Below are 27803 nucleotides of genomic sequence, written 5' to 3'. Positions count from 1 at the left end.
GAGAAATGGAGAGAAAAGCTTAAGGAAAACTAAGCAAAAGTGAAACTTTGTATGAAATGGCAAGGCTTGGCATGTTTTATTTATAGAAAAACACAATGCTATGGTGACTTGAAGTGGCCGGGCTGGGCCAGCCGGCCATGCAAGGGTAATTTGGAGAATAATTCTTATTTGATAAGTTTTCCTGCTTCATGCTAAACACAACTTCGCACATGGACAATTTTGAAAAAAAAAATCTGTTATCTACAATTAATTTTTTTTTTAAAAAAGGGCTAAAAACTGGAATCTAAACGGAAGTGTTGGGGATTCATTGTTTTGGAAAAATACAATGCTTTATAACTAATATCGAAATGATATATATAAACAACATAATCCCAATATCCAGAGGATATATACACCCAACTACAAACCATACGGCACTGCCACTGGATTACTATAGCTTTCTGCTCCCCAGCAATCAAACCTTTCCTCTCGGTAGGTGGTTCAACAAGTCTGTGATGAGTCAACCTGGCTCCACAACATCTCCGCATAAGCCTTCTCCTCTTCCTTCTCTACAAAATAATTGGTTGCCTCAATTGCTTCCTCTTCTTCATCTGGGATCTCTTCCATCATCTCTTCTGCTGCAGCTATTTCTACATCTCTCTTTCTCTCTTGCTCAGTAAGTTCAGCTAACGCCTCCCTCATAGCCTGCCCTGTTGCAGGCCTATCTCTAGGCCCATATTTTGGAGCAGGCACAACAAAAGGCAAAACAACATCATCCAAGTTTGAACAATTTTTGTCAGTGCCACCCTTTGTCTCTGTTGGGGGAAAGATGAATATGATCCCAAGTTCGTAGTTGCATATGTGAAGCCTCCTACCCAACGGTGACTTGCCTTTTTCAAATCCATTATCCTGACAACCAAATGGATTGGAAATTGGTCGTCCCCAGGCAGCTGCACTGAAATTATGTGACCCACAATAAACCCAACCAAAGGAAGGTGCATCCTTCTTAGACTGGAAACGTCTCCGTGCCACCTGCATACAACATTATCTTTCTGGTTTTATATGAACAATGTGTCCAAGCATTGGCTGATGTCAACAAGGATGACCACAATATAGTAAACAGAGACAACACTTGGACATAAATTAAAATGTGAAGTTAAAGTTAAAAATGCAGCTCAATCCAAGTATTGCAGTTACAACCAGACAAATAATCGGCTGTAAAAGACGAATTCTTTCTGCACTTCATATCATTGCACTGGCTGCAGAGTCTGACATGCAGGTGCTTTGTTATTCTTCGTCACTTACACATTAATGAAACCATTGCATAAACTTAAGCAGACAGTGATTCCTTATCTGCATCTGATTTGATGTTGTAAACTAAAAATGAGGACAAAATAAAGAAGAATGGCAACATGATGACGCCTGAAAGTGTGAGTGACGAAATCAGAGCCACACAAGCAAATTGAGGGCTCCTGCAATTTCTAGGAATTGCAAGGGGCTGCAATTCAAAGGATCCAGGCTGTTCATTCAAAATGAAGTGTCTGAATTGAGTCACGACAGCAATAAAGTAATGAAAAAAAGAAATCTAAAAAAATTAATGAGCGTCCTGAATAGGATAAGCAATTTGTGTTGGTGTATCAAGTTCATGTTAGGTCGACTTACGGTTCAACCTAATATGGGTCAACCTTGACATGACCTATTTACTTAAACATGTCAAAACCCAGCAACCCCAACACGACCCATTTAAAGAAGTGGGTAGTCCGACCCGACCCGTATAACCCGCTTAATCAACAGGTTGTATTGTGTTAACCCAACACGACCCAACCTATATAACCCATTTAATAAACAAGTTGTACTAGGTTGACCAACACACGACCCATTTCGAACTATATATGAATTTAAATGAAACAAAGACATTTAAGTTATTACTATGAATCTCCACAAACTTCAAGTGGAGATTCAAAATTGTTCAGATCATTTATGTCACCACTATGAATCTCCACAAATTCAAATAAAAGCTTTCATAGGTGACTGATTTCAAAATTGCTTTTGCCCCTCTAACAACATCAAAATCTTAAAAAACGCAAGCCCATGCTCTTACATCAAAAAAGATATTCCATTTTTCATTATTGAATAAAAGTTGGGCATCACAAAGACTTGAGCATCTCTACATATTTCACTCAGCAACAATTCAAGTACAACCTCTTTCTATTTGTCCTTGCCATAAACACGCGGTTCAGTCACTATAAAAGTTGGCGCCAGTATCCTCATTTTCCTATATGACCTCCCATCGTCAGTTTCTTTCAATCTGAAATCCACTTCTTGCATTACAAGATCATCGAATCGATCAGTAATTTTTGTGATCTTTGACCCCAGCCCAACATTGATCACAACATCCCTTTAAAAAAAAAAAAAAAAACATTGATCTCAATATGAATCTCCATATGTCACTGTGGGTCAGCCATCAGTGGGTGTTGTTTCAAGTCTTAAATAGAGTGGAAGAGAAGAGTTCAAGAGAGAATGAGAATCACTCTATCAGAGAAATGTTAGTCTTAGAGAAGCTGAAGCGGCATTGTGGTGGTGTCGAGTACTTTAAGGTTTAGCTTTTTCTCTTTTAGGGGGTTTTGTTTTTTAATTGTAAAAAATATGTATAATTTAATTTATATTTATACAGGTTATGCGGGTCATCCATGCATTAAGTGAGTTAACCCGAGATTGACCCATTTATTAAACATGTTAATTAGGGGAACCGAATTATAAAAAACCATAACCTGCAAATTTCATGTTGGGTTAGTGTTGGATTCGCAGGTTGTGTTAAGAATTTTCAGCTTAATCCGGACACCCCTTACAGTGGTCATGCGCCCCCTAAAGATCACCCCCTAAACTTCAAAAGGTTGTCGGTCACCCAAGGGTGTAGTTGGGGTAGGCCAACCACCCCCTCCATGTTCACCACCACCACCTCTTCTTCCGCTACAACCATCTCTGCCTTGGATTAACAGCTCCTGATCATTGGATTCTCGTTCATTCGCAATTTCCCTAGCTTTCGCTTCTTCCTCCCCTCGCCGACAAAGAAATTGGCTGGAACATTTGGTTTGGCCTTACGCTCTGCCATTGGCTCAGTCCTCGAATTCTCAATCTTCTGCAGCCGCCCCCATTTCTGCTTCTCTCCACCACCACCAGAAACAAAGCCAATCGGCACATTTTGCAAGCCTGCGCTTGACTAATCGGAAGTGCCTCTTTAGGTTCGACTCAGACAAAACTAGGTTATCGTCATCATCAGCGATGGCATGACTTTCAGTGATCAAGAGTTGTTTAAAAAGGGAAAGGATTTGAGAGTTTTATTTGTCGAGCAGTTCAGAGGACACCCCTTATAGTGGTCATGCGCCCCCTAAAGATCACCCCCTAAACTTCAAAAGGTTGTCGGTCACCCAAGGGTGTAGTTGGGGTAGGCCAACCACCCCCTCCATGTTCACCACCACCACCTCTTCTTCCGCTACAACCATCTCTGCCTTGGATTAACAGCTCCTGATCATTGGATTCTCGTTCATTTGCAATTTCCCTAGCTTTCGCTTCTTCCTCCCCTCGCCGACAAAGAAATTGGCTGGAACATTTGGTTTGGCCTTATGCTCTGCCATTGGCTCAGTCCTCGAATTCTCAATCTTCTGCAGCCGCCCCCATTTCTGCTTCTCTCCACCACCACCAGAAACAAAGCCAATCGGCACATTTTGCAAGCCTGCGCTTGACTAATCGGAAGTGCCTCTTTAGGTTCGACTCAGACAAAACTAGGTTATCGTCATCATCAGCGATGGCATGACTTTCAGTGATCAAGAGTTGTTTAAAAAGGGAAAGGATTTGAGAGTTTTATTTGTCGAGCAGTTCAGATATTTGATGCAAAGTGAAAAGGGGCAGGGCGGCTGGCGCAACCACCCCCAATGGCTAAGGGGTGGCGGAGAGCCCCAATAAAGCCTTTAGAATATTAGACCAACTAAACTAAAGCATTCAACCATTTTGACCACCATCCCCCAACACAAAAAATCAAGCATCAGATTTCCTTTGCGCCTCAAAATGGTTGGCTTTTCTTTTTATTTTTTTGATAAGTAATACAATCTCATAAAGAAGCACTCAAACACATGGAAAATATGCAAGAAAAACACTCAATTAAAAAAATTACACATTGAGAAATTAAATATATATATATATATATACACACACGTGCACACACATATATAAAAGCAGCCACCTAATGATAAAGAAACTTGAACATAAAAGCTTTTAAGTTTGTCATCGTTCTCTCACATTCTTCGAAGTTTTTAGCATAGTATTTTCTCCAAATACACCACATTAAGCACAGAGAGAGAGAGAAGGAGAAATGGAGCGAGTGTCGACTAGAGTTGTTGACCGAGAGAGAGGGATGTAGGGGGGAATGGGTGGAGCTTACTCCCTACGGACTTCAATAATGAGAGTGTGAATTCGAGGATGAATTCTCTCAAACCTGGGAAAGATGATGTAGACCAAAAAGCTAAGGATTCCATAAAGAAAAGTGAAAATTCGCACTTGACGAGTCCTACTAAAAAGGCTATATCTAGAGTTTCAGACCTCGGATTAGAGCAAGCTTCGGGACGTTGGAAACTTAACTTAAAGATCTACAAAGTCATGTTTCACGAGAGTTTGCTAACTCCGATGTTTACTGGGTCAAAAGAGCCCCGAACAGGCCTTTTCTAGAAGTTACCATAGTAGAACCCGAGACGTCCGTTCGCAAGCTGTCCGAATGGCCCCATGTTATGTTTCAATATTTACTTAGTTTTCAATTGTTTTACATACTTTAATTTCAGTTATTTGGGTGACCGTCCGAACGGGGGTATGTCCCGTCTGAACGGCCAGTGTAAAAGTCTAAACTGACTTAATTTCGCATTATAATTAGGTTTAGGGTTTGGGGGCCAATATATACATGTTTTATAGACCCTAGAATGTAGCTTTTGATTATATGAGTTTTTATCAATGAGAATACTCTGAGTTGAGTTTCATCTTTTTCCTTGAAACCCTAGATAAACTCTAGCATTTTGAGAAGAATTCTTAGATCTTTGATGGACTCAAGATCTAGAATTATCTATCCCTTCTTGTTACTGTTTTCTTTGCATCCCACTAAATCACATTGCATCAGAGAATTAGGGCAAAGGTGGGTATTTCTTCTTTTGTTAGAGAGAGAGAGATCATTAAGTTAGAGAGAGGTTTTTTCCAAGTAGCACTGACATGTCTTTACATGTTTGTGTCACAGAGACGAAGATATAAGACGTGTTTCACTAATTGGAGTAAATGATATGTCCTTTTATTCATGTGTAAGGATTTAGTTTGTTTGACATAGCGAAGTTGACAGCTGGCACATTTTCTGTTGAGAGGCAGGCAAAAATTTAACGAAATGACTTAATTGGCATAGGGGAAAAACTCAGGCCTTTAATTGTCAAAATTAGAAACTTAGACTCTTGTTTGTCACAAGGATAAAACTCAGGCCTTTATAGGACAATTTCCCTTCAGAATATTCAAACTTTATTTACAGCATAATGCTAAAAGCTCTTAGGTTACCCTCCTAAAATAAATATCCTGTAGTAGTACAGCATGACAGTTTCAAAGTATCAATTTTCATGATAATGCCACATCCAAAAAAAAGTTAAAAATTAATAAAAAATAAATAAATAAAAAAAGAAAAAGACAGGACAAAGCCTCTAGGGTATCTCTTGTATTGGCCTTTGTTTGCTGTATCACATCACTTTGTGGTGAATAAAGAAACTAGCTTCGTGAGATTATTCGTACAACAAAAATTCAATTCATTTGAAAAGAAGAAAATATTTTTACCTTGACATGCATTGGATGCCCTACTCTATTGTAGGGATGAGGAATGGCGTCATGAAGTATGTCTACAGTCCTCAACCTTTGCCATGTTCTCTGAATAGAAAATTATTCATAAATAAATAAACTGAGACGAAATATATGATGGATTACAAAACAAGACAATTGTCACTCATGTGCTCTTCACATATGTTTACAAAACCTAAAGTAATTGGAAAATCATAATAATCAATCTTATTTTATACACTTAATACTTGCTTCCTTTTTTTTTTGATAAGTAATAATGATATAGAACAAAAACGCAGAGGGGCGCAACCCACATACATGGGGAGTATAAAAAGAGAGCGCCTAAAAGGGAGAAAAGTGAAAGAGAAAGTCAGAAAAACTAATCACTAAAGGAGCTAGCCAAGCGGTCGTCCAACAGTAAAGCGTAAAAAAGAAAAAATGAATAAGTTCCTCTAAAGTCCTAGTGGAATTCTCAAAACATCTAGCATTTCTTTCGTTCTATATACACCACATAAGACAAAGAGGGATCATCATCCACACCACCGCACTTCGAGAACGCCCTCCCGACCACCAGTAATCGAACAAGTCCCTTACCATGCAAGGCATGACCCAAAGTAAACCAAACCTACTAAAAATAGTATGCCAAAGAGCACTTGCAATCTCCTAGTGAAGAAGAAGATGATCGATTGACTCTCCGGTCTTCTTGCACATACAACACCATTCTATTACCACAAAGTTCCTCTTACGCAAATTATCGTGAGTCAGAGTTTTGCCTAGGGCCGCAGTCCATCCGAAAAAAGCCACTCGCAATGGCACCTTAGTACGCCAGATACTCTTCCAAGGAAACACCTCATGGTCAATGTTGGACAAGGCCTTGAAGAACGACTTTACCTCGAACTTACCCTTTTTAGACAAGGACCAGCGAATAGGATCCACAGTCCCTAAGGAGATCTTGCAAGAGTACAACCGATCAAAAAAAGAAAGGACCATTTCCATCTCCTAATCCTGGACGGGTCGCACAAAAATGACATTCTACTCGACAACCCCATTCCTCCAAGTAAAATTATCCTTCACTCAAGCTTCTTTGTATCTAGCAATACTAAATAGGGACGGGAAGACATGCTTCAAAGAATGTTCTCCACGCCAAATATCATGCTAGAAACGAACTTTCGAACCCACCCCCATCTCAAACCGAATACCTTTGGCAAAGAAGTTCCAACCTTGTCGAATATGCTTCCATAAACCCACACCATGAGAGCTCGAAACCTCCTTCGTGCACCACCCACCATCCTGGTCTTTATACTTAGCTTTGATAATCTTGTACCAAAGAGCCTCACTCTCATTCGCATATCTCCAAAGCCATTTCCCCAAGAGAGCTTGGTTAAACTGACGCATCTTCCGAATGCCAAGACCACCAGAGTGCAGGGGACAACAGACTTGACTCCAACTTACAAGATGCAACTTAGGCTCATATCCCATTCCTCCCCACAAGAAATCTCTTTGGACTTTCTCAAGCCTTTTTGCTACACTCATAGGGATTGGAAACAGAGATAAAAAGTAAGTCGGAAGATTAGACAACGTACTCTTAATGAGAGTTAAACGACCTCCCTTAGAGAGATACATTCTCTTCCAACCCGTCATCTGACGCTCCATCTTTTCGATCACATCATTCCACATAACCATATCCTTATACGACGCCCCAAGAGGCAGACCCAAATACTTCATAGGCAAAGCAGCAACACTACACCCAAGGATATTAGCTAAAGCCCCAATGTTCTCCACCTCACCAATAGCCACAATTTCTGACTTTCCAAGATTAACTCTCAAACCCGAAACAACTTCAAAACATAAGAGAATAAGGCGCACATAACAGATTTGCTCGAGAGAAGCTTCACAAAAAATCAAAGTATTATCAGCAAATAAAAAGTGAGAAACCACCAACTCCGAGAAGACCCTGTCTTCCACAGAGAAACCAGTCAAAAAGCCTTGCTCAACAGTCGCATTCACTGTCTTACTCAAGGCCTCCATAACAAGCACAAAAAGTAACGGAAAGAGAGGATCCCCTTGCCGAATTCCCCTCGAACTGTTAAAGAAGCCTTCCAGAGAACCATTCACAAGAATGGAGAATCTTACCGACCAAATACACCACTCTATCCAAGCCCTCCACCTCTCACCGATGCAGCAAATACAAAACGAAGTCCCAATTTATGTGGTTATAAGCCTTTTCCAAGTCCAATTTGCAAAGAACACCTGACACCCTTGATTTCATACGACTATCCACACATTCATTTGCAATGAGCACAGAATCTAGGATTTGACGACCCTCGATGAAAGCATTTTGAGAGTTGGAAATGATCTTACCCAAAACAGTTCTCATCCTATTGGCAAGTACCTTAGAAACAATTTTGTACACCCCTCCCACCAAGCTAATGGGCTGAAAATCCTTCATCTCCACCGCATCCGCCTTTTTCGGAATCAAGGAAATAAAGGTTGCATTCAAGCTCTTCACCAACTGACGTCTACGATGGAACTCAGCAAAAACCGCCTAACATCATGTTTTACTACACCCCAACAAGCTTGAAAGAAAGCCATGGAAAAGCCATCCGGACCCGGTGCCTTGTCATCCTCCATACCTTTTACCACCTCCCATACCTCATTTTCCTCAAAATCTCTTTCTAACCAACTATTATCCTCCTCATCAATGGACAAAAAAGGCTGGTTATCCATTCTAGGTCTCCAAGTGCTTTGCTCCGAGTATAAGCTTTGATAGTACTGCACAATATGATCTTTTACCTCAGTGGGATCGTCGGATAAGACACATTGATACGGAGCATTTCCACACAATTATACTTACGATGAGAATTAGCCACCTTGTGAAAAAACCGAGTATTACGGTCCCCCTCCTTCAACCACAAAGCTCTCAATTTTTTGCGCCAATGAATTTCTTCACACAACAAGGTATTCTCCAATTCTTTCGACATATCCGCATTTCTAAGCTTCTCCTCCTGAACTAAGCCCCTCAACTCTGCCAAAGCATCCAACTCATGAATTCCTCCCAACAACTCCTTCTTTTTCCTCCCAATATCACCAAACACCTCCTCATTCCACTTTTTCAAATCTAGTTTAAGGGATTTTAGCTTATTAGCTAACACAAAACTAGGTAAGCCTTCAAACGAATAAGACCCCCACCAAAACTCGACCTTGTCAACAAACCCTTCGGATTTAAGCCACATATTTTCAAATTTAAAACACTTATTACCTCCGCAAGGAGACCCACAATCCAGTAATAAAGGGAAATGATCGGAAAGCAGGCGTTGAAGTCTTTGTGACACCGCTGGGTAATGATCTTCCCAATACGTGGAGAGTAAGAACCGGTCAATTCTAGACCAAATCTCATTCTCTTGATTATTTGACCAAGTAAATTGACCCTCCATCAACGGAATGTCCACCAAACTGTTCTCTGATATGAAGTCCGAGAAATCCATCATGCCAGAAGAAAAATAAGAGACACTAGAACGCTCACTGGGAAAACGGACAATATTAAAATCCCCACCAAAACACCAAGGGACCTCCCACACATTCAGCAAACCAACCAGCTCTTCCCAAAGGATCCTTCTCTCCACATCATCATTCGGGCCACACACCCCCCCAAATGCCCAAACAAAGTTATCCTCCACATTTTGAAAAGAGCACGCTAGGGTGAAATGCCCCACACACTCCTCCTTACTCTCAACCACCCTCCTATCCCACATCAACAACATACCCCCAGACATACCATTAGACCCCTTAAACATCCACCCCACATGTTGTCCTCCCATAGACTATGGACCACCTCTCTGGAAATAGACTCCATCTTAGTCTCAATCAAGCACACAATATCTGCTTTCCACTCTTTCAAGAGACCCATAATCCACAACCTTTTCTTGAGGGCATTTAACCCTCTCACATTCCATGCGATGATGTTTAGCTTCATAATCCACCATATCAACCCCTCCCTTTGCCCCTACCTTGCACAATTTCCGTCTGGCCCCTGTCAAAAATAAGGGAACAACCTAACCCCTTTAGCTCCTTGGTTCCTTTAGGAGCAGGATCATTGGCAAAAATGCCTCCCAAATCAGAATCAAACTACACTCTAGAAGCTTCAATAGAATTAAACAAAGCCGCCAACTCCTCCTTTTTCCCCTCATCAGATACACCAATTTTAAAACAGAAATTAAGACAACTTTCAACAAACCAGCTAGAAGAAACCTTCTCTGACCCTAATTCCTCCAACCCAACTGTCTCCGGAATACTGTTCTCATCCATATCTGATCCAGGCCCAATGAATTCCATCGCCGGCACACGTACAGCACCTTCCTGTTCAATAGGAACCGACGACACAGGCGATCTCAGCCTCGCCACCGACGACAAACCTAGACCCATAGCCTCCCCCCAGGAAGCCTCCGACGAACAACCCACTCCAACCAACCCAAGATTCAGACAAGAGAATGTCTCCGGCAAAATAGACTGAGCCCTGGCCGAGCCCATGCCCTCCCCAGCCTCGCTGGCCTCCAAGGGGCACTCAGGCGAATGCTGAGAATTCTCAGGTGATGATTGCGTCTCCGGAACCCTCTGAGTAGACACCGGCTTCGACCAAAGAATCCCCTTCACCAGCCCACCAACCGAGGATGATGCTTCTTGCTAACCCACCAGGGCAGCGTCCCACATCTGCGGCCCAAACTTCTTCCTCCTGTACGTCAACAGAGCTTTACCCTTGCCGGTGGGTTGAGCCACGATCGCCTGTCTTAAAGGATCCATGTTGCTGGGCTTCTCTCCGGCCAGAGACCCATCGTGACCCCAGGCAGAGGTGCCGAAATCATCCGTGGGTGCTCCTCCTGCCGCTGACGCAGCCCCTCCTACCACTGATGAAGCCCTTCCGGCCAAGGACGACGGGCTTGCCTTCGAGCCCTTCTCTATCTCCAACGTCGGATCCGAATCAAGTGAGGAATTTAAACTTTTTGATCCAGCACGACTTGGACTATTGATAAGGCCCACACCTGAGCCCAAAACGACTTTAGGCTTAAAAGCCACCTTCTTCTTCACCTTAAGCCTTCTATTGGGCCTTGTAACTTTGCCCTCCAGCCCAACCTTCTCCTTCCCTTTCGGTGTTGGTTTTTGCTGGACAATCGAACCTCTAATTCCCTGCCCAGGCCCACTGTCCTCCAGTTTCTTAATCACCAGATCTATCTTTGTCAATCCCACGTCAACCTCCCCTTTCAATCTTCTCAACGTCTCCCTAACGTTGAGGTGCTCGAAACTTACACCAGAATAGGTATGCCCAGCATGGCACCCATTCCCCTCCCGTCCCTTTATGTGTTCAGGGCCTAAAATCGATGCAGACAACATCGCCGGCGTTTGGAGACTACTCGCCAGAGCTCTAAATGAATCCCCCACTCTCTCTCCATCCTTCAAGATGTGCATTCCAGCCTCTACAGGGCCTTGGAAAGACCTCTCTAGAAGGTGAGGCTTCGTCGGAACCACCCCGGAACCACCGTGATTCCTTATTGAAACATGGGTCTTCGTCGGAACCAACGCTTGCTTTTCCATCTCTACAGAAGCATCCTTCAACCAACTTGGCACCCTGGCTATCGGTTCTGGAAAGGAATTGAAACATTCCTCGGTTGGCTTCGATGACAACCTCAGCGCCTCCGCATAACTCCTTCTTTCCTTTATCACCTTAACTTTCTTACCTTCCTTGACCTCTCAATACTCACGAAGGGATGAGTTTGCCAATCGCACTTCCAAAATGAAGCGTTCCCACCCTTGACCACGACGTCCTTCTGGAATAATGATAGAGCCGCACCTTCTCCTTCCACCAAATTCCTCAACCATCAGAAAACATCCATGCCTATTAGAACATTTCTGTGCGATTATTCTTGGATACCCAGCTCTAGATTGATCCCAAAAGACTTCAAAGTTATCCACTGCCACCAATACCTCCACTATGTGCACCAGCCAAGCTAGGTCATCCTTCTGCATGAAAATGGACCTTTGGATCCTTTTACTTCTCTCATAAATCCTCACCCCTGACACCCCTTCCTTAATCAACACTTCAAAATCCTTGGACTCCACAGACCACCTCCTCGAACCAGCCATGACGCTAATCAATCAACTTAAACAAACACCAAACAGCTCTCACGCGCCACCCACGCACCTACACTCAAGTGGGAGTGGAAATCTTTTTTATTACACAGACATGCTTTTACTTCTTCAAGAATGTAGATTTGTTAGACAAGAAAAGGCCAAGAGCATGCATGCTAAGAATCTGATATCTCAAAAAGGAACAATAACTTCAGTGGATATGAAAACTGAAACACCACAAGAGGATGGTTAGTAGTGCACAAAACTGTTTTTCCCTGTCAACCTTACATGGGTTCTAGCACTGAATACAAGTGACTAACGAACCCATGAAAAGGCATCATGTTTTGGTCAGCTTCAAATCAGCTTCAAGAAAAGGAACAATCAGATTAGTGAACACATGCTTCCTTTACAAAGAAGATTCTAATAAATACGTGGTGTTTGCATATTTTTGTGTCCCAGGTTAAATTTGAAAATTTCAATGTTCTAAAAGCGAAATTTAACCCTCAATCAAAAGTTCTCAAAGAACATCTGAACATTCAAAAAGAAGCACAAAATTTAATTTTCTTTGAATTATAGAAAAAAGAATAAAAATAAAAAGAGAACCCATAATTACTTTTTTTCGATCTTAAGAAACTTGAAGACAATATGAATGATAGTTTCTTTATTACATCGTTTGAAAATGGTAATATATCTTAAGCTGGTAAAGATCATCGTGTAGTGTATATGATAGAACACATGCTGTTTGGTCACTCTTATTTTACATTTCAAATTACATGTAACATACTAACATATCAGATGTTACATATCATTAATAACAAAAGATATCCCAACCAAATGAGCAGTTGATCCTACTTATAGTCGTGGATTAGAAAAGGTGATTATTGGTGTATAGATGCATAAACATAAGGGGAAGAATCTTTTTTTTTTTTTTGATAGGTTACATAAGGGGAAGAATCTTGTGAGTTTTAATTCATGATTTTTAGGGTGAAATTGTATATGCAGTTGTAAAAAGGGAGTATTAGACTTGAGAGAGAAAGTACAAGCCATGCTCTACCTTTGCCTCTCTTTTCCTAGGATCTCATCCATCTTGCAGCTGACAACACCATTAATTGCAGCCATACCAGCTCATTTACCAACCATGATTTAACCCCAACTTAACCCATTTAATACCCTACTTACGAGTAGGATATAAAATATCAAATACATCGTTAGAGGCTATCATACCTCTGAGAAGCAAAGAATGCGTTTTGAAGGCAAGATTCCACTGCAGGCATTCTTCACTCTTTCAATGGTGGGGAAAATGATCCTAATGGATGGACTTTTTAATTCTTGGCTAGCATTCCAGCAGCCCCACTGTCAAGAGCATAAGTTAACAGCTAAAACCAATGTCAAACATCCTTGTTCATGCAAATCTATAGCAAATCATAAAACTATTATGTGACCTCTGGATCAGACTCTTCAGACTCGAAGGATTGCAATGATCTCTTTCCTGAAGCTGTTGAGAATGCAGCTAGAAATTGTGGATTGACTGCCGACCCAATTGAGGATGAACCTTAAGAACAAACAGATACAAAGAAGAAAAGCAAGAATTGTCAAATGTCTTTCTAAAATGTTGGCATAGAAATTAGGAACTTTACAAGCATCACCGTTGACTTTAATGTGGATGTCAATTTAGTCCCTAAAATTCCAGTTTGAATAATTAACTTTTCGAGATAAATCAATCCTTGTCATAGAATTTTCCAATACAGTTTTTTATAAATTTAATCATGTGACTGCACATGATTTCTACCACATAACTGTAATTTCTTTTTTTTTTTGATAAGTAAGTAGCTGGTTTTATTAAAAGCGTGAGGCGCCCCTAGTACACTGGAGGTATACAAGGAGGAACACCTAACTAGAAAGGGAAAAAATAAGTATTTGACGCAAATGCCCCCATGCAGGATCGAACTACATAACTGTAATTTCTAAATGACAATATTACCCTTCATATTCATATACTATTAGAAAGAAAAAAAAAAAAAAAAAAAAAACATTAATGACACCAAGCAAACCTTGCACTCCACCAATCTTTGAAGCTTCTCCATGTCCCTGTATGTTGTCGCCCTGTAAAACATAGTTTCAAACCTCTATTCCCCAACCCCATTGGATCTCAGGGACAGAATCTCATCAACTACCTTCGATCTCTGCAACATTTTCTTCAATTGTTGCAAGGTAGTTCAAGAATTTGGGGATGGAATATAGGGATTTGATTTCATTGACTTTGTTGGGGATTTTTTTTTTTTTTTTTCGAATTTTGTATGGCTTGGAGATTAGGCAATGCAAGAGAGAGAGAGAGATGAAATGAAGGCAAACGAGCAAGCATAGATTAGGATTTTAGTGATTGTGCTCTAAAAGGATAGTTTAAGGATCTAAAATAATGAAGAGTAATAATGTCATTTAAATTGATATCCACATTAAAATGCAAAAAATAATATTTCTATAAAACCTCATATAAATTAAGACTATAAAACATACACTTACCATAAATGAAATCAGACTCCAACGATTCAGGCCATCTATATTGACCTAAGACCTAGTCAGAACAAACCAAATAGAAGACAAACATCAGGGTTTCTGACAATAATGTAACTATATAGAGGTTCACCAAACAGGACAGGTTAATGCAAACAGCTTAGTCAAGCAAATTGCATGTCTCATTTTAACTATTTACAATAACCAAATCCAAAACTACGGCAATGTTTGGCAATGTTTTTTAGAATACTTTTTAATTCTTAAAAACACAACCAGAATTTTTTTCTTTGGTATAAGTGTTCTAGCAGTCTTCTTCCTTTTTTAGCTCTTCCTCTCAAAGAATTTTTTTTTTTAATGCTTGCCTAGCCGTGGTGGCTGATCGCCCAACCATTGCAGTAGGTGGATAACTCGGCCACACCCAGCTGTGGTGGCTGGGTTACCGAGCCACCATGGTTGGGCTATGCCCAGCCACGTTGTTAGATTACCAAACAACTGCAACTGGGCATGACCAAACTGCAATGGTTGGGTTACTCAGCCACAATGGTTGGGTTACCAAGGGATTAAATTGATCAAAAATACCAGGAGCAATTAAACCCTAAGCTCTGATACCAAGTATATCGGTTTGCATGAAAACATATGGAGAAAGAGTAGGCTCGTTCAACATTAGTAGCCTACCTCACACATTTTATTATATAGGTTGCATAAGATATCAAATTGACCAAAATACCAATGTAAAATCCTAACAATAAACAAAATCAATACATATTTAAGTAGCTCAGTCTCATTAAATTTCACCCCAATTTGGCTAATAGAGCCATAACTATAAAGTAAAAAATAAAACGAAAAAACACTAAAGAAAGCCATAAAAATTACTTTCTTTACAGCTGACATAAATACAATCAAACAACAAAGCTTCTGGCAAGGCAAATATGGTGAGGGAAGAAATATATCTCTAAGATTTGTTGGCCGAACTTTGGCTTGACTCATGTCTAAAATCGTTGAAATTATTTCCTATATATGCCACTGCCAAAAACTGATATTCAGGAAGAAAACCAGCTTTTTATGAATATATTTGCAAGCACATATTTCTAACAAAGATGTCAAATAGACATTCAAGACCAGCTAAAGAATCCATAAATAGAACTTCTTCAAACTTCTCATAACCAATTCAACATTGAAATCGGTAAAGTTTCTTTAGAGTGACATTCTAATGGTCCAGGCACATAAACACAGATATGCCATAATAAGCACAAACATCAGTTAAAAAGATATGGGAGAGTGGCTACAAGGCGCGACATCTAACCAGGAATTTGATTAAAAGATGAAAAGAAAATAATTAGCTGGACAATTTCAAGGTGAAGCTCTTCGAACTTCATTACCATTACCTCTTGCAGTCGCCATAGGCCTGAATTACTTTGAACTGAAGCAATTAGAGAGCATAATGCAACAACATGTTTAGGTTGCATCATTTTTGAAATATCTTGAAAATGAGGCCCCTGCACAAGTCAACACCGTCTTTAATATATGCCTACTCCAAAAACAGAGCATGCCATCATTTCATATAAAGCTGCAAGTTGCGTGTCCTAAAAACATGTCCAACAAATGGCAGAAATACCATACCTGTGACACATATAATATCAATTGTATATTCATGCCATTTCCACCTAAAGCAGCTGCAAGTGCTTCTTTAGGACAAACACATCCAGAGAATCTGAAGAATCCAATATCCCACAGCGGAGAAACCCATTTTGCAACAATTCTAGGCAGGAAGCCAAGTTGGACAAAATCTAATGCAAGAAACAAAGCAAAAGTGTTACTTGGTGGCTAATGACATGAATAACCTAACACATATGGAGGAAAGATAAAGACAAGTTATAACTAATAACGCACATTGTTACGATCTATGAAAGTGTTAATCACATATGTACTACACTCCAAAAGAACCAGTCAAATTACAATTGGAGTTCATAGAATCACTTATATAAACCAGTTGCTCCTAGTATACAACCACTATGCGATTTGGCACATACACGTGATGTCTTCCTAATCCACCCATCCAATTTGGGACTTAATTTTCATAATCCAAAGTATCACAATCTTTTCCACTTAAATCTTTGATGTCTTTATTAGGGCTCACATTTGCGTTGCAGTTCACCAATTCCACATGATGACACAACCTAGAGAAATGCTAGTCAAATCTACACTATGCGCTAAAAGGACTAGTCAAAAATTACAATTTGCACTCCTTAGTCACTTATATAATCCGGTCTTAGAGCATCTCCGGCAACAATAGCCATTTTAGCTACTCAAAAAGCTCTCTTTTCTATTTTGCCTAGTCCTTTTCCATCACCAACTCTAGCAGATTATATCTTTCACTCTCTACTTTCTTTAAATAATTATTTTTAATATATATATATATATATATATATATATTTTTCCAATTCTCTCTCTCAGCTAAAATTCACACGGTCCAACGACAACTCCAACCCCGCCGATCGTTTTTCTATTTCAGCCTTTTCCTTCTCATAATGGACAGCATAGGCTTTTCCTTCTCTCTCCGCATGTTGTACTGCAAAAATTGCAAAAAACCCAGAAAGAAAAAAATTTAAAAAAGGTGGAAGAGTTGTAAAAGGTATAAACAATCAAATGGGTGGTTAAGGGTTTTTTCTTCTATCTAAAAACCCAGAGGTATTTCTCCTATCTTGAGTTTCTTTTGGGTTTCTCGTTTTAGCTAAAAATGGGATTGGAATTTTTTTTGGGGGGATTTGTGGCTAATCAAGGTTTTTTCGTTGTGAAATTCTGGGTTGATTTTTCCTGTTTGTTGAAACCAATCAAATGTGAATAGAGTTTGGGGTTAAATTTCTGTTTGGTGGAACCCAGCAATGCTCCAAGTTGGCATTCCAGAGAGAGGGAGAGATAGAGAGACCAAAGAGGGAGAGAGAGTGAAAGAGAAAATAATAAAAAAGTTCTAGTGTGAATAGAGAATAGGCTCTTCCCTATTCACTGTTCAAACTTTGAAGGAAAAACTATTTTTTGGCTATTCTCCTGGAGAGAGAAAAAATAATAGTCAAATTTGCCTATTATGAGGGATTTGCCTACTCTGCTGAAGATGCTCTTACCAAGTATAAACCAATTTGGGACTTGGCACATAGACACCTTCCTAATTCAACCATCTAATATGGAATTTAACTTTCACTATCCAAGGTATCAAAAACATGCAAACATATCCCAAGCAAGGATTTTAACAACTTCAGGCTCTCCTAGGTCATGCCTAGTACCATCCTATAGCTTCTCCAATATAAGAAAGTTCAAGGGCAGGAACACCCCAAAGAGGCCATCTGGAAAGTTATCCTCACTCTCTCAGTGTGGAGCGTTTGGAGAGAAAGGAATCAACGTCTTTGAGGATAGTGAGACCAATGTGCTTCTCCTTAAATCTTCTTTTCTGATATCTCTTTTGGATTGGGCTATTGTATATGTTCCTAACTTTCCCTTCGGGAATCTGGTAGATTTGATTTGTTTTCTAGATTGTAGTAGTAGCTAGGGCCTTGGCTCTCTTGTATACTCTGTGTACGAGGATTTTGCCCTTTTATAAATAAAATTATAATTATTCATAAAATAAAAAAAAGGGTTAAATACTCCAAACCCCCCTAGGGTTTCCCAACTTTATTTTTTTCCTTCTGGGGTTTCATTTTTATCACAAGAGGTCCTTGTGATTTTGATAAGTGACCAAATTAGTCCATCCGTTAGTTGACCGTTAAGACTGACACATGGACCAATCAGACGTCGACACATAGCACATATATTAAATTTTTTTTAATTAAAAAAAATGTATTAAAAAAAAAAAAAAAAAAGTGGGGGGTGGCGAGCCACCCCAGAACACAGGGGGGGTGGCACCGACCCACCCTCACCCAGGCTCAAGGGGTGTTGAAACCACCCCAGAGTACCGTTGGGGAGGTTTGGCCACCCCATCCGGCCGGATGGGGGTGGCGAGGCCACTATGGCCAAGGGGTGCAAGCCACCCCAAATGTGAGGGTGGCTAATTCAATGTTTTCGTTCTTTTTTTAAATACATTTTTTTTAATTTTTAAAAAATATACATTTTAATTTTTTTTAAAAAAAAAAATTTAAAAAAAATTAATATGTGCCCGCGATGTCGACGTCATAATCCGCGATGTCGATCTAACAATCAACTAACAGTCGGACAAATGATCATATCAAACTCTGAAGACCATCACCAATGATAAAAATGAAACTCCATCGAAAATAAAGTTAAACTCGGGGGTTTAGGCTGTTAACAAAAGGATAAGATCATCCATGGTTCCATACACTTACTAATAGATAAATTATTATATATATATATATATAGAAAAAAAAAAAAGAAAAAAAAAAAGAAAGGCACTTAGGTGAGTCATGCAAGATAAAAACGCTTTACTGCACACCTCAAGGGGAGCCCAAACATATAGGCAAGTGCTTTCCTTCAATGCTATGTGAGAGCATTGATCAGGGTAGAGGTAAGTGCTTTAGAATGTTATTCTTGTTCAATGGGTAATAACACTTAAAATCTTATGAGTATGGCAATCATACCCCTAAGAGCCACCTTACCCCACACTATCTTGAAAAGCCTAGTACTTATCAAAAAGAAACTAAAGCTCCACAAGAAAGCCCTCCATATGCAACAAAAAGATCGGAGGTCAATAAACAATTGAAACATATAAAGTAATTCTCAAAGTACCAATTCTATGAGAATGTCTACTTCTTAAATGTAAATTATAATGTACATCCTCTAGTTCCCCGCTTTAAATCTGAAGACATTATATTGATAAATGACATCCAATACACCTATTGTGTAGCAAAGAACTTTTTTATCATTATAAATTATGTAGAAAAAAGGGGAGACCATAGTACACAGCAAGCACACAAGAGTCCAACTCCCCTTTTCTCTATCTGGGAGGCAGGGACAATCAGCGCCTTATCAAAAACCCCGAAGAAAATCTAAAAGAATACAGAGAGAGAGAGAGAGAACGAGAGAGAAGGATCAAACCATGTAGACTGCGAGCCAAGAAGATAAAGTTCTCTAGAACATAATCTTAATCCTTTCTTAAAAAAAAAAAAAAAAAAAAAAAAACCTCAAAAGCATGACCTTTACCATCATCCAAATGCACCACATAAACCAGAGGGGAACTTGTCCCAAAGCAACACAGCACATTCCTCTACCTAATCCCCTATTGCACATTCCATAAAATGCAATTATACCAAACAAATGACGCAAGAAAGATGATCAACCAACTCCCCCCCATGCTTACACATGTAGCACACCCATTCCACAATAACTTTTCCTTTTTCTGTTGATTAGATTGTAAGCTGCTGGAAAACTTTTTAAAGCTGCAGTCCAACCAAAAGACGATGCAACTTGGAAAGGAACTCCGCATGGCCAAATGCCATTCCAACAAAAACCATTCCCTTTCAAACTTCCAACAACTCGGAAATTTTTTACCTCAAAGTTCTTAGTGCCAGACCAAACCCAAAAAATACATCTTTCCTATACCATTACCATTCGGTAACATTAGAACTATACCGTAGACATGTATCTAAAAAAGCATTGTAAATACTACCTCCCGCAGAGAACTCGTCCAGGTTGGGAACAAGAACACTCACAGCATTTGCATCTGCAGGCACATTTTTGTTTCTTCTTAAAACAATCTCTGACATCCCATATGCTCTATCACAAGATTTACCAAGAAATGCAGCCAATTTCTTAAGCTGTGCACCATTTGAGTCAGCAGCAGTTCGAAAAAGGTGACTTAAACCAACAACAGATGCTTCAACTGAACCAAGGAACTTCACACCAAATGACCACGATGCCCAATGATTAGCCTGTCACAAGAGTTAAATGACACAATTAAAACCCCATCTTATCAGGCACCCTTCAAACCCACAATTGTCAAGTCTCTCCAATTATAATATCAATGGAATGCTCCAGTGATAAATTGAAAAGGGCCCTTCTAAAAAACAGTACATTTACAAAATAAAACAATGACATACTTCTGGTTTTAAAAACCAATAGAATGAAAGAATACACAAGCTTTAGCACAATTTGTATCCAGGGTTGAGGTTGGAAGTTGAACTTCCAAGAAGACACTGACATAAAAGAAGCATTAATTTAGCCTATGGTTGAGCTGAGATTTTGAAGTAATCTTTTTTTTTTTTTTTTTTTGACAGCTAATTTCAAGAAAGCTTTATAAAAAGCGTAGGCACTCCAAGCATACAGGAAGTATACAAAAAGGACACAAAAAGCAAAAAGAACAAAAAAAAAAAAGAAAAAAAAAAGGAAAGAACGAGAAGAACCCGCGGAACCCAACACCAACAAGAACACAGCAACTGCCAAACTATCCCACAAAAACCCACAACCCCACAAGGACCAAACCAAAAACCCTCCCACCCGAAACCCAAAAGGGAATCCAGCGCTACCGCTCGTGAGCCTTGAAGTAATCTTCTAATTGAACAAACCAACAAAGAAATACGTATCTATATATAAGGAAATGTCAACAACTGCAAAATCAGCTTTTCACACCTCATAAACACAGGCACAATCTTAGCACAAATGAATGCACTCACAGGTAAAAATCGTGTGCTTTCAATCATAGCAAGAGCTCTGTAAGAATGAATCCCAGGTATTGAAGCAATTAGATATCCGTCTGCCTCTCCAAAGTCATACTTTGTCAACTCAATAATCCAATGGGCCTGACTGGGTACATCAGTCAAAAGAGATGCTATAAATCTGGCCAGCTGAGCTGCAAAATCAGATTTTGCATCTTTACTTGTATCCCTGTCATGAATTTGGGTAAAAAGGGATGCATAATTAGGTGAACTTCTGCGAGGGAAATCTTGCCACCAAATGGTATTTGTCACTTTGTTCCACTGCAAAGACGTAACAGACAATGAGTGACACTATACAAAAGAAAAATAAAGAGAAATATTTTATTTTGATAAGTAATATCAATGTATTAAAAAGCGCAAGGGGCGCAACCCATGTACACAGGGAGTATACTAAAGGGCCCACAAATACAAGCCTTAAACTGGAAATGACAAACAGAAATCAAGAAAATCTGCAAGCGTTGACACTTGCGAAGCATGCCACAATACGCTCCATGAGAAAAGTGTTTGGAGCACCCTTTTCTTCAACTCTATAAGTCCAGTTTCATGGTCCTCAAAGCTCCGTCCATTCCTTTCTTTCCATAAGCACCACATTACACACAAAGGAGCCATTCTCCATATTTGCAAAACTGAACGCTTACCCCTTTGCCCTCTCCAACTTCCCAAGCAATACTTCGTCCTACCCGGCATCACCCACGTAACACCAAACATTTGAAAAACCATGTTTCATACCTCAAAAGCAACTTCACAATGCAATAATAAATGATCAATAGATTCACCACTCTTCTTGCACATACAACATTACTTCGTCACAATAATGTTTTTCTTACGTAAATTGTCCAGCGTTAATATTTTTCCAAACACCGCCGTCCATACGAAAAAAGCCACTCTCGGAGGAGCTTTACTCTTCCAAATAATCTTCCAAGGGCCATCCACCGGTTCTAAATTAATCTTCACCTTATAAAATGACTTCACCTCAAAATTCTTTCTCTTCGAGGGAATCCAGCAAATTTTATCCACCCCACCATGCCTTACCTGTTGGGAATACAACAATTCAAAAAATCTTGAAACCTCGCCCAGCTCCCAGTCATGAATAGGTTGAATAAACATTACATTCCAATGAATAGCACCATTTACAGTCTCCATATTCTCCTCTACCCATGCCTCCTTTGCACATGCAATATTGAACAAAGCGGGAAACAGAGTCTTCAAAGGTAATTCCCCACACCACACATCTTGCCAAAACAATATTCAAGACCCATTTCCTACCTCAAACCGCACATGCTGCTTAAAAGTATCCCAACCCCTTCGAATACATTTCCACATTCCCACCCCATAAGGTCCTCCTACATCCTTGGAGCACCAACCACCCCTCATCGTCTCATATTTAACCTCCACTAATTTCCTCCACCACGCATCTCCCTCATTGGCAAATCTCCACAGCCATTTACCTAACAAAGCTCAATTGAACTGAATCAAATTCCTTACCTCCAATCCCTCCACCTCCATTGGCATGCAAATCTTGGACCAATTTACCAAGTAGAATTTGAATTCATCACCTATTCCTCCCCCACAAGAAATCTCTTTGTAGTTTTTCTATACGCTTCGCCACTGTCACTGGGATTTGAAACAAAGATAAATAGTATGTGGGTATGTTAGAGAGCGTACTTTTAATCAACGTTAGTCTCCCACCCTTGGATAAATACAACCGCTTCCACCCTGCAAATTTACTCTCCATCTTTTCAATGACCTTATTCCAAATAAATGGGTCCTTATAATGAGCACCCAAAGGTAACCCCAAATATGTAAACGTCATCGATTCCACTCCACACTCGAGTATATTTGCCCAGCCTTCCACATCTCCCACCTCACCTATAGGATCAATCACAGACTTTGACAAATTTATTTTCAGCACCGAAACCGCTTCAAAACACAGCAACAAACATCGCAAATTACAAAGTTGTTCCACCTTTGGCTCGCAAAATATAAGACTATCGTCTGCAAACAATAAATACGACACTTCAATGACCTCACGATGCCGCGAGCCCACCGAAAATCCAGCCATCAGCTCTCTCTCCGCCATAGCCTTCATCATCCTACTAAACGCTTCCATCACCAACACAAATAATAATGGAGACAAACAATCCCCTTGTCTCACTCCTCGAGAGCTACTAAAAAAATCTGCAGGTGTTCCATTAATGAGCATTGAGAAGCGCACAGTAGAGACACAGTGATAAATCCAACCTCTTCATCTTTCCCCGAAACCGCATCTCTCTAACATATATAATAAAAAGTTCAGTTGACATCATCATAAGCCTTCTCCAAATCCAACTTGCAAATAAGACCCGGTTCCTCAGATCGAATCCAGCTATCCACACATTCATTCGCCATTAAAACAGAATCCAATATTTGCCTACTTGGTATAAACGCATTTTGTGTAGGTGACACAAGCTTCCCCATCACCGAGTTCAAATGACTAACCAAAACTTTCGAAATTATTTTATACACCCCACTCACAAGACTAATAGGACGAAAATCATTGATTTCCATCACTCCAACTTTCTTTGGAATAAGCGCAACAAATTTAGCGTTAAAACTCTTCTCAAATTTACCGTTCTCGTGAAATTCCTTGAAAACCACCATCATGTCCTCCTTGATCACCTCCCAACACTTCTGAAAGAACGCCATAGTAAAACCATCCGGTCTGGGTGCTTTGTCGCCCTTCAATTTTCTCACCACCTCACAAACCTCTTCTTCCTCAAAATCTCGCTCCTTCCACAGTCTCCCCTTCATCAATGGAATTTAAATTTTCCATCATAGGAGCTAAAAATCTGGTTGGCCTCCCCCGAAACTGTTCCGAATTCAAAGTTTTATAAAATTGCACAATATGATCCTGTATAACTGCTGGATCCTCAGTCCTACTCCCACCACCATCATGGCCGTAACCGTGTTATTTCTCCTATGCGAATTTGCCAACCTATGAAAGAACTTTGTATTCTGATCTCCCTCTTTCAACCACAGTGCCCTAGATTTCTGCCTCCAACTCACCTTTTCTTGAAAAAGTGTCCTCTCTAAATTTTGAGAGCACTCATCTTGCTTACTTATCTCATCCTCCATTAAATCTCTGCTTTCGACAATGCTATCCAACCCGCCCAATACCTCCTCCAACTCCTTTTTGTGTTTTCCTATGTCTCCAAACAGCCCCACATTCCATTTTTTGAGATCACCTTTCAGAGCTTTCAACTTCCGAGCCAACACATAACTGGAGTAACCTTCGAAGTAATAAGAGTCCCACCATCTCTTTACCTGTTCCATGAAACCCTCCGCTTGTAACCACATATTCTCGAACCTAAACCGTATTCGACCCCTTCTTCCCTTACCACACTCCAAAATCACTGGAAAATGATCTGATAGTACCATAGGCAGTCTTTTCTGACATACATCTGGAAAATGTTCCTCCCAATCTGTAGATATCAAGAATCTGTCAAGTCTAGACCTTGCACGCCGATTCGACCAAGTGATCTGCCCTCCTACCATTGGAAGATCGATAAGCCTCTGCCCAAAAAAAATCAGCAAATTCGATCATTGCTTGCGTATGTCTGGCCACACGTAATCGTTATCCCGGGTGTCAAACTACATTAAAATCCCCTCCCACACACCAAGGTCTATCCCACACATTTACTAAACCTCCCAGTTCATCCCATGATTTAATATTATACAATGTTCCTATCCACTTCACTTCATCTCTAATTTTTCTTTCATTCTCATTGAACATATGTGTTTAATACATTACAAACTAATTAAAACCACATCCTAGTGCCTGTGAATTTGACCCTTTGTGACCCCTTCTCATCTACTTTATACAATCAATCATGCAGAGGCCATCAAGGTCACAATCTTAAAAGACTACCCTTCAAATTCACAATGTTACAAGACATTTACATCACATGGGTCCTATCAATCAGCAAAACAGACTAATATATACAAAACAAAAATAAAAAACAAAACCTTCTCCAAAAGCAGTCTAAAGCAACAAATTTTCAAACTATTGAGACCCTTGAACTACAACTGATATTTCACTAATAACTGTCCAGCATGCACATAGACATTCATATTCTATATCGTATTTGTTAAACACAGCACTTGATTTATAGTACGGCCCTACATCAAACATAACAAAGTTCAATTGCAATGAACACCTCATAAAACATAAATAACAAATCTTTAGCTTAGTGATCACCTGTTTTGCCACTAAATTAGCAGAAGTAATGATAACGCGAATACTATTTTCTCTTTGAGAAACAAGCAATTTGGGATGATGACAAGCAATGCCTTGTTTCTTTCTGTCTTTGCCAAAAGCTACAGCATCAGGAAATGGGGGATACCTATTAAAACAAAATGGACTAAACTGTTCATTATTAAAAGACATAATTTGGTGTGTGCTCCAAATCATCCAAGCACACATCTTTCCTCTTAAAAGAATGAAGAGCATGAATATAACACTTACACTACAACTAAGTTTGGAAAATCTGGGTATGGCACAGAGGATCTTTTATCAGGTCCTGCACTCCAACATCTCTCAGTGTTATGACAAGCAAGTGTAACTGGCATATGGCAGGGAATCTTACAATATGATACAAACCTATGATGAAACTTCACTTAGAAATGGAAACAAGAAACAGCATGATTGTAGAAGTTCAAGATTCTTATGAGATAACATTATTGAAAGAAAACAAAAACATTATAATTTTTTTTTTTTAAAAAAAAAAGAAAAGTAAAGTGGGGTGGGGGGCTAGGCAAGATAATTTCATAATGAAGAAAAGGAAAACAATGGAAAGATATAGGTTACTCTACCATAAGATATCGCTTGTAAACGTCGCAATAAATAATTGCGAGATGCTTTCTACGGGATGCAGAAGTTCCGGCAAGGAAACAACAGCACGATGGCTAAATAAACTTTGGTTCATAATTTCAAGGCGATTCAAGTAAAAACTCTTTCCAGGTGGTGGGCAAATATCGCCACAAGTTTCGTGCCACATGACACCATCAAAATGAGGAGGATTCTCCTTGCCCACAGAATTCAATGATGAAATCTTAGCATTCTCAGAAGGAATTCCAAAATATTCTTTATGACAAAAACGGTCTCCTCGTACAGAAACATTCTCAGTATGATGATTGCTGTCTGCCTTTACAGCCACAACTTTTTCACCGGGATGCTCCACAGTTGGACTCGACTGTACAGAAAAAGGACACCGTCGAATGTAAGATATGGGATCATCACTTTGCAATATGTTTCTGCACAAAGTTGAAAGAGAGTTTGCTCTTCCAACAAGGTGATCCCATTTTGATATAGAAGGGGCAGAACTATTAGCCCTCAAAGCGAAAATCCTTTTGTTGAACTTGCCACTTGATACGGATCCCTGGGAGTGTCCCTGGGAGGCAATGGGTAGTGGAATATCATTGCACCCTTGCAAAAGCATCTCCTCCTCAAAAACAATCCTTCGAATAAGAAAACCAATGGGAAGCCGAGAACCACAAAGACCTTGATCATCTGCACAAACAAGCAGGACCTCATCTCCTGCGGACAACTCCATGGCTAAGCCCTTTCTAATCCTAACCCCATTGACAAAAACGCCATTCAAAGAAGCCCTGACTCTAGAATCTGGATTAACGGAAGGAAGAGGTACAAATCTATTCCCACATTGATTAGCAAGAAAACAACTATCACTGCTACTAGTAGTAGGAGAAAACGAAAAGGCTCCGTCCAGAAGATAGAGTTTACAGAGGGAAGCGTCAAAGAGGATTTGGCAGTGTTGCTTACTGACGCGACGATCATCAAAGACCAATTGACAGAGGCGACCGCTGCGACCGATGGTGTAAGGCTGATCCGGCTCAAGACGGATGGTTGTGGCGACGAGAGGGACATCCAAATGCTTGAGATCAACCATTGCTGCTACTGCCTTTCTTGATATCTTCTTCTTGGAAGAAGCCAAAATGCAAGAACCGCCTCTCTTCTTATCAATATTCTTGACATCGTTCAAATCTAAATGTTCCATAACAGAGAATACAATCTAAATGAATTTGGGAACAAAAAGAAACAATCGTCTGTAATCTCGCCCGGAGAAAAATAATTAATTCAAAAATATCCAAGGAAGAAAGTTTTGAAATAATCAAATTGACAAAGAGAGGGAAGAAGAAAAAACCCCTCCAGTACTACTACCTCTACGGAAAATACGTTGAAAACACTGGAACTGTTCTCCCCCCTCATTTTGACCTGGCCGGGGGTCATGGGCTTGGGCCGGATGGGCGCTTACGACAGACTTAGAACACACATTTAGGCCCGATGAGGTTGAGCCTAAAATTTTACTCCGGGCCTGCTCCTAGAACAAGCCTCAGTGTTTTCCTCTTTTGTATCAATGAACTTTCTATAAAGGTAAGTCCGTATGTTGAAGAATATAAAAGATGACGGAAAAAAAAGAGTTTGTTGGGCTATTTTTATTGTGCACAATATGTATATTTGGGCGTTCCCTTAGCTCCCTACCAAGCCTTATTGATTTCTTTGTGGCTAACCTATTTAACTCATGAGAGAGAGAGCCATTAATTTAAATTTAGTAAATTTAGTGTATTTAACGGAATCCATAAAGTTAATATTGCATATTTAAAAAATAAAAACTTATATATCAGTTTTGA

At 39.8% G+C, this 27803-nt stretch overlaps 1 protein-coding gene across 4 annotated transcripts; it reads right to left on the bottom strand.

Annotated features, from left to right (window-relative positions):
- Positions 1-276: 276 nt before the first annotated feature.
- On the bottom strand, positions 277-27318 carry LOC132185032 (uncharacterized). Of its 4 annotated transcripts, XM_059598850.1 has the most exons (13): positions 25968-27318; positions 25621-25755; positions 25354-25516; positions 21075-21377; positions 20228-20333; positions 20072-20125; positions 16081-16247; positions 15846-15956; positions 14470-14521; positions 13392-13501; positions 13174-13302; positions 5830-5919; positions 277-1011 (listed from the first exon to the last, which is right to left on the bottom strand). In XM_059598850.1, the coding sequence occupies exons 1-13, from the start codon at positions 27167-27169 to the stop codon at positions 481-483; spliced, it is 3153 nt and encodes a 1050-aa protein (XP_059454833.1). In that variant the 5' UTR covers positions 27170-27318; the 3' UTR covers positions 277-480. The 4 variants fall into 4 exon arrangements, with proteins under 4 accessions (XP_059454833.1, XP_059454830.1, XP_059454832.1 ...); XM_059598847.1 differs by having other exon boundaries at positions 20072-20333; XM_059598849.1 differs by having other exon boundaries at positions 20072-20333; positions 25354-25498.
- Positions 27319-27803: the final 485 nt, after the last annotated feature.

Source organism: Corylus avellana, chromosome ca6 (assembly GCF_901000735.1).
Source record: "Corylus avellana chromosome ca6, CavTom2PMs-1.0".
NCBI classification, from domain to species: domain Eukaryota; kingdom Viridiplantae; phylum Streptophyta; class Magnoliopsida; order Fagales; family Betulaceae; genus Corylus; species Corylus avellana.
This window is presented reverse-complemented; position numbering and strand designations above follow the sequence as displayed.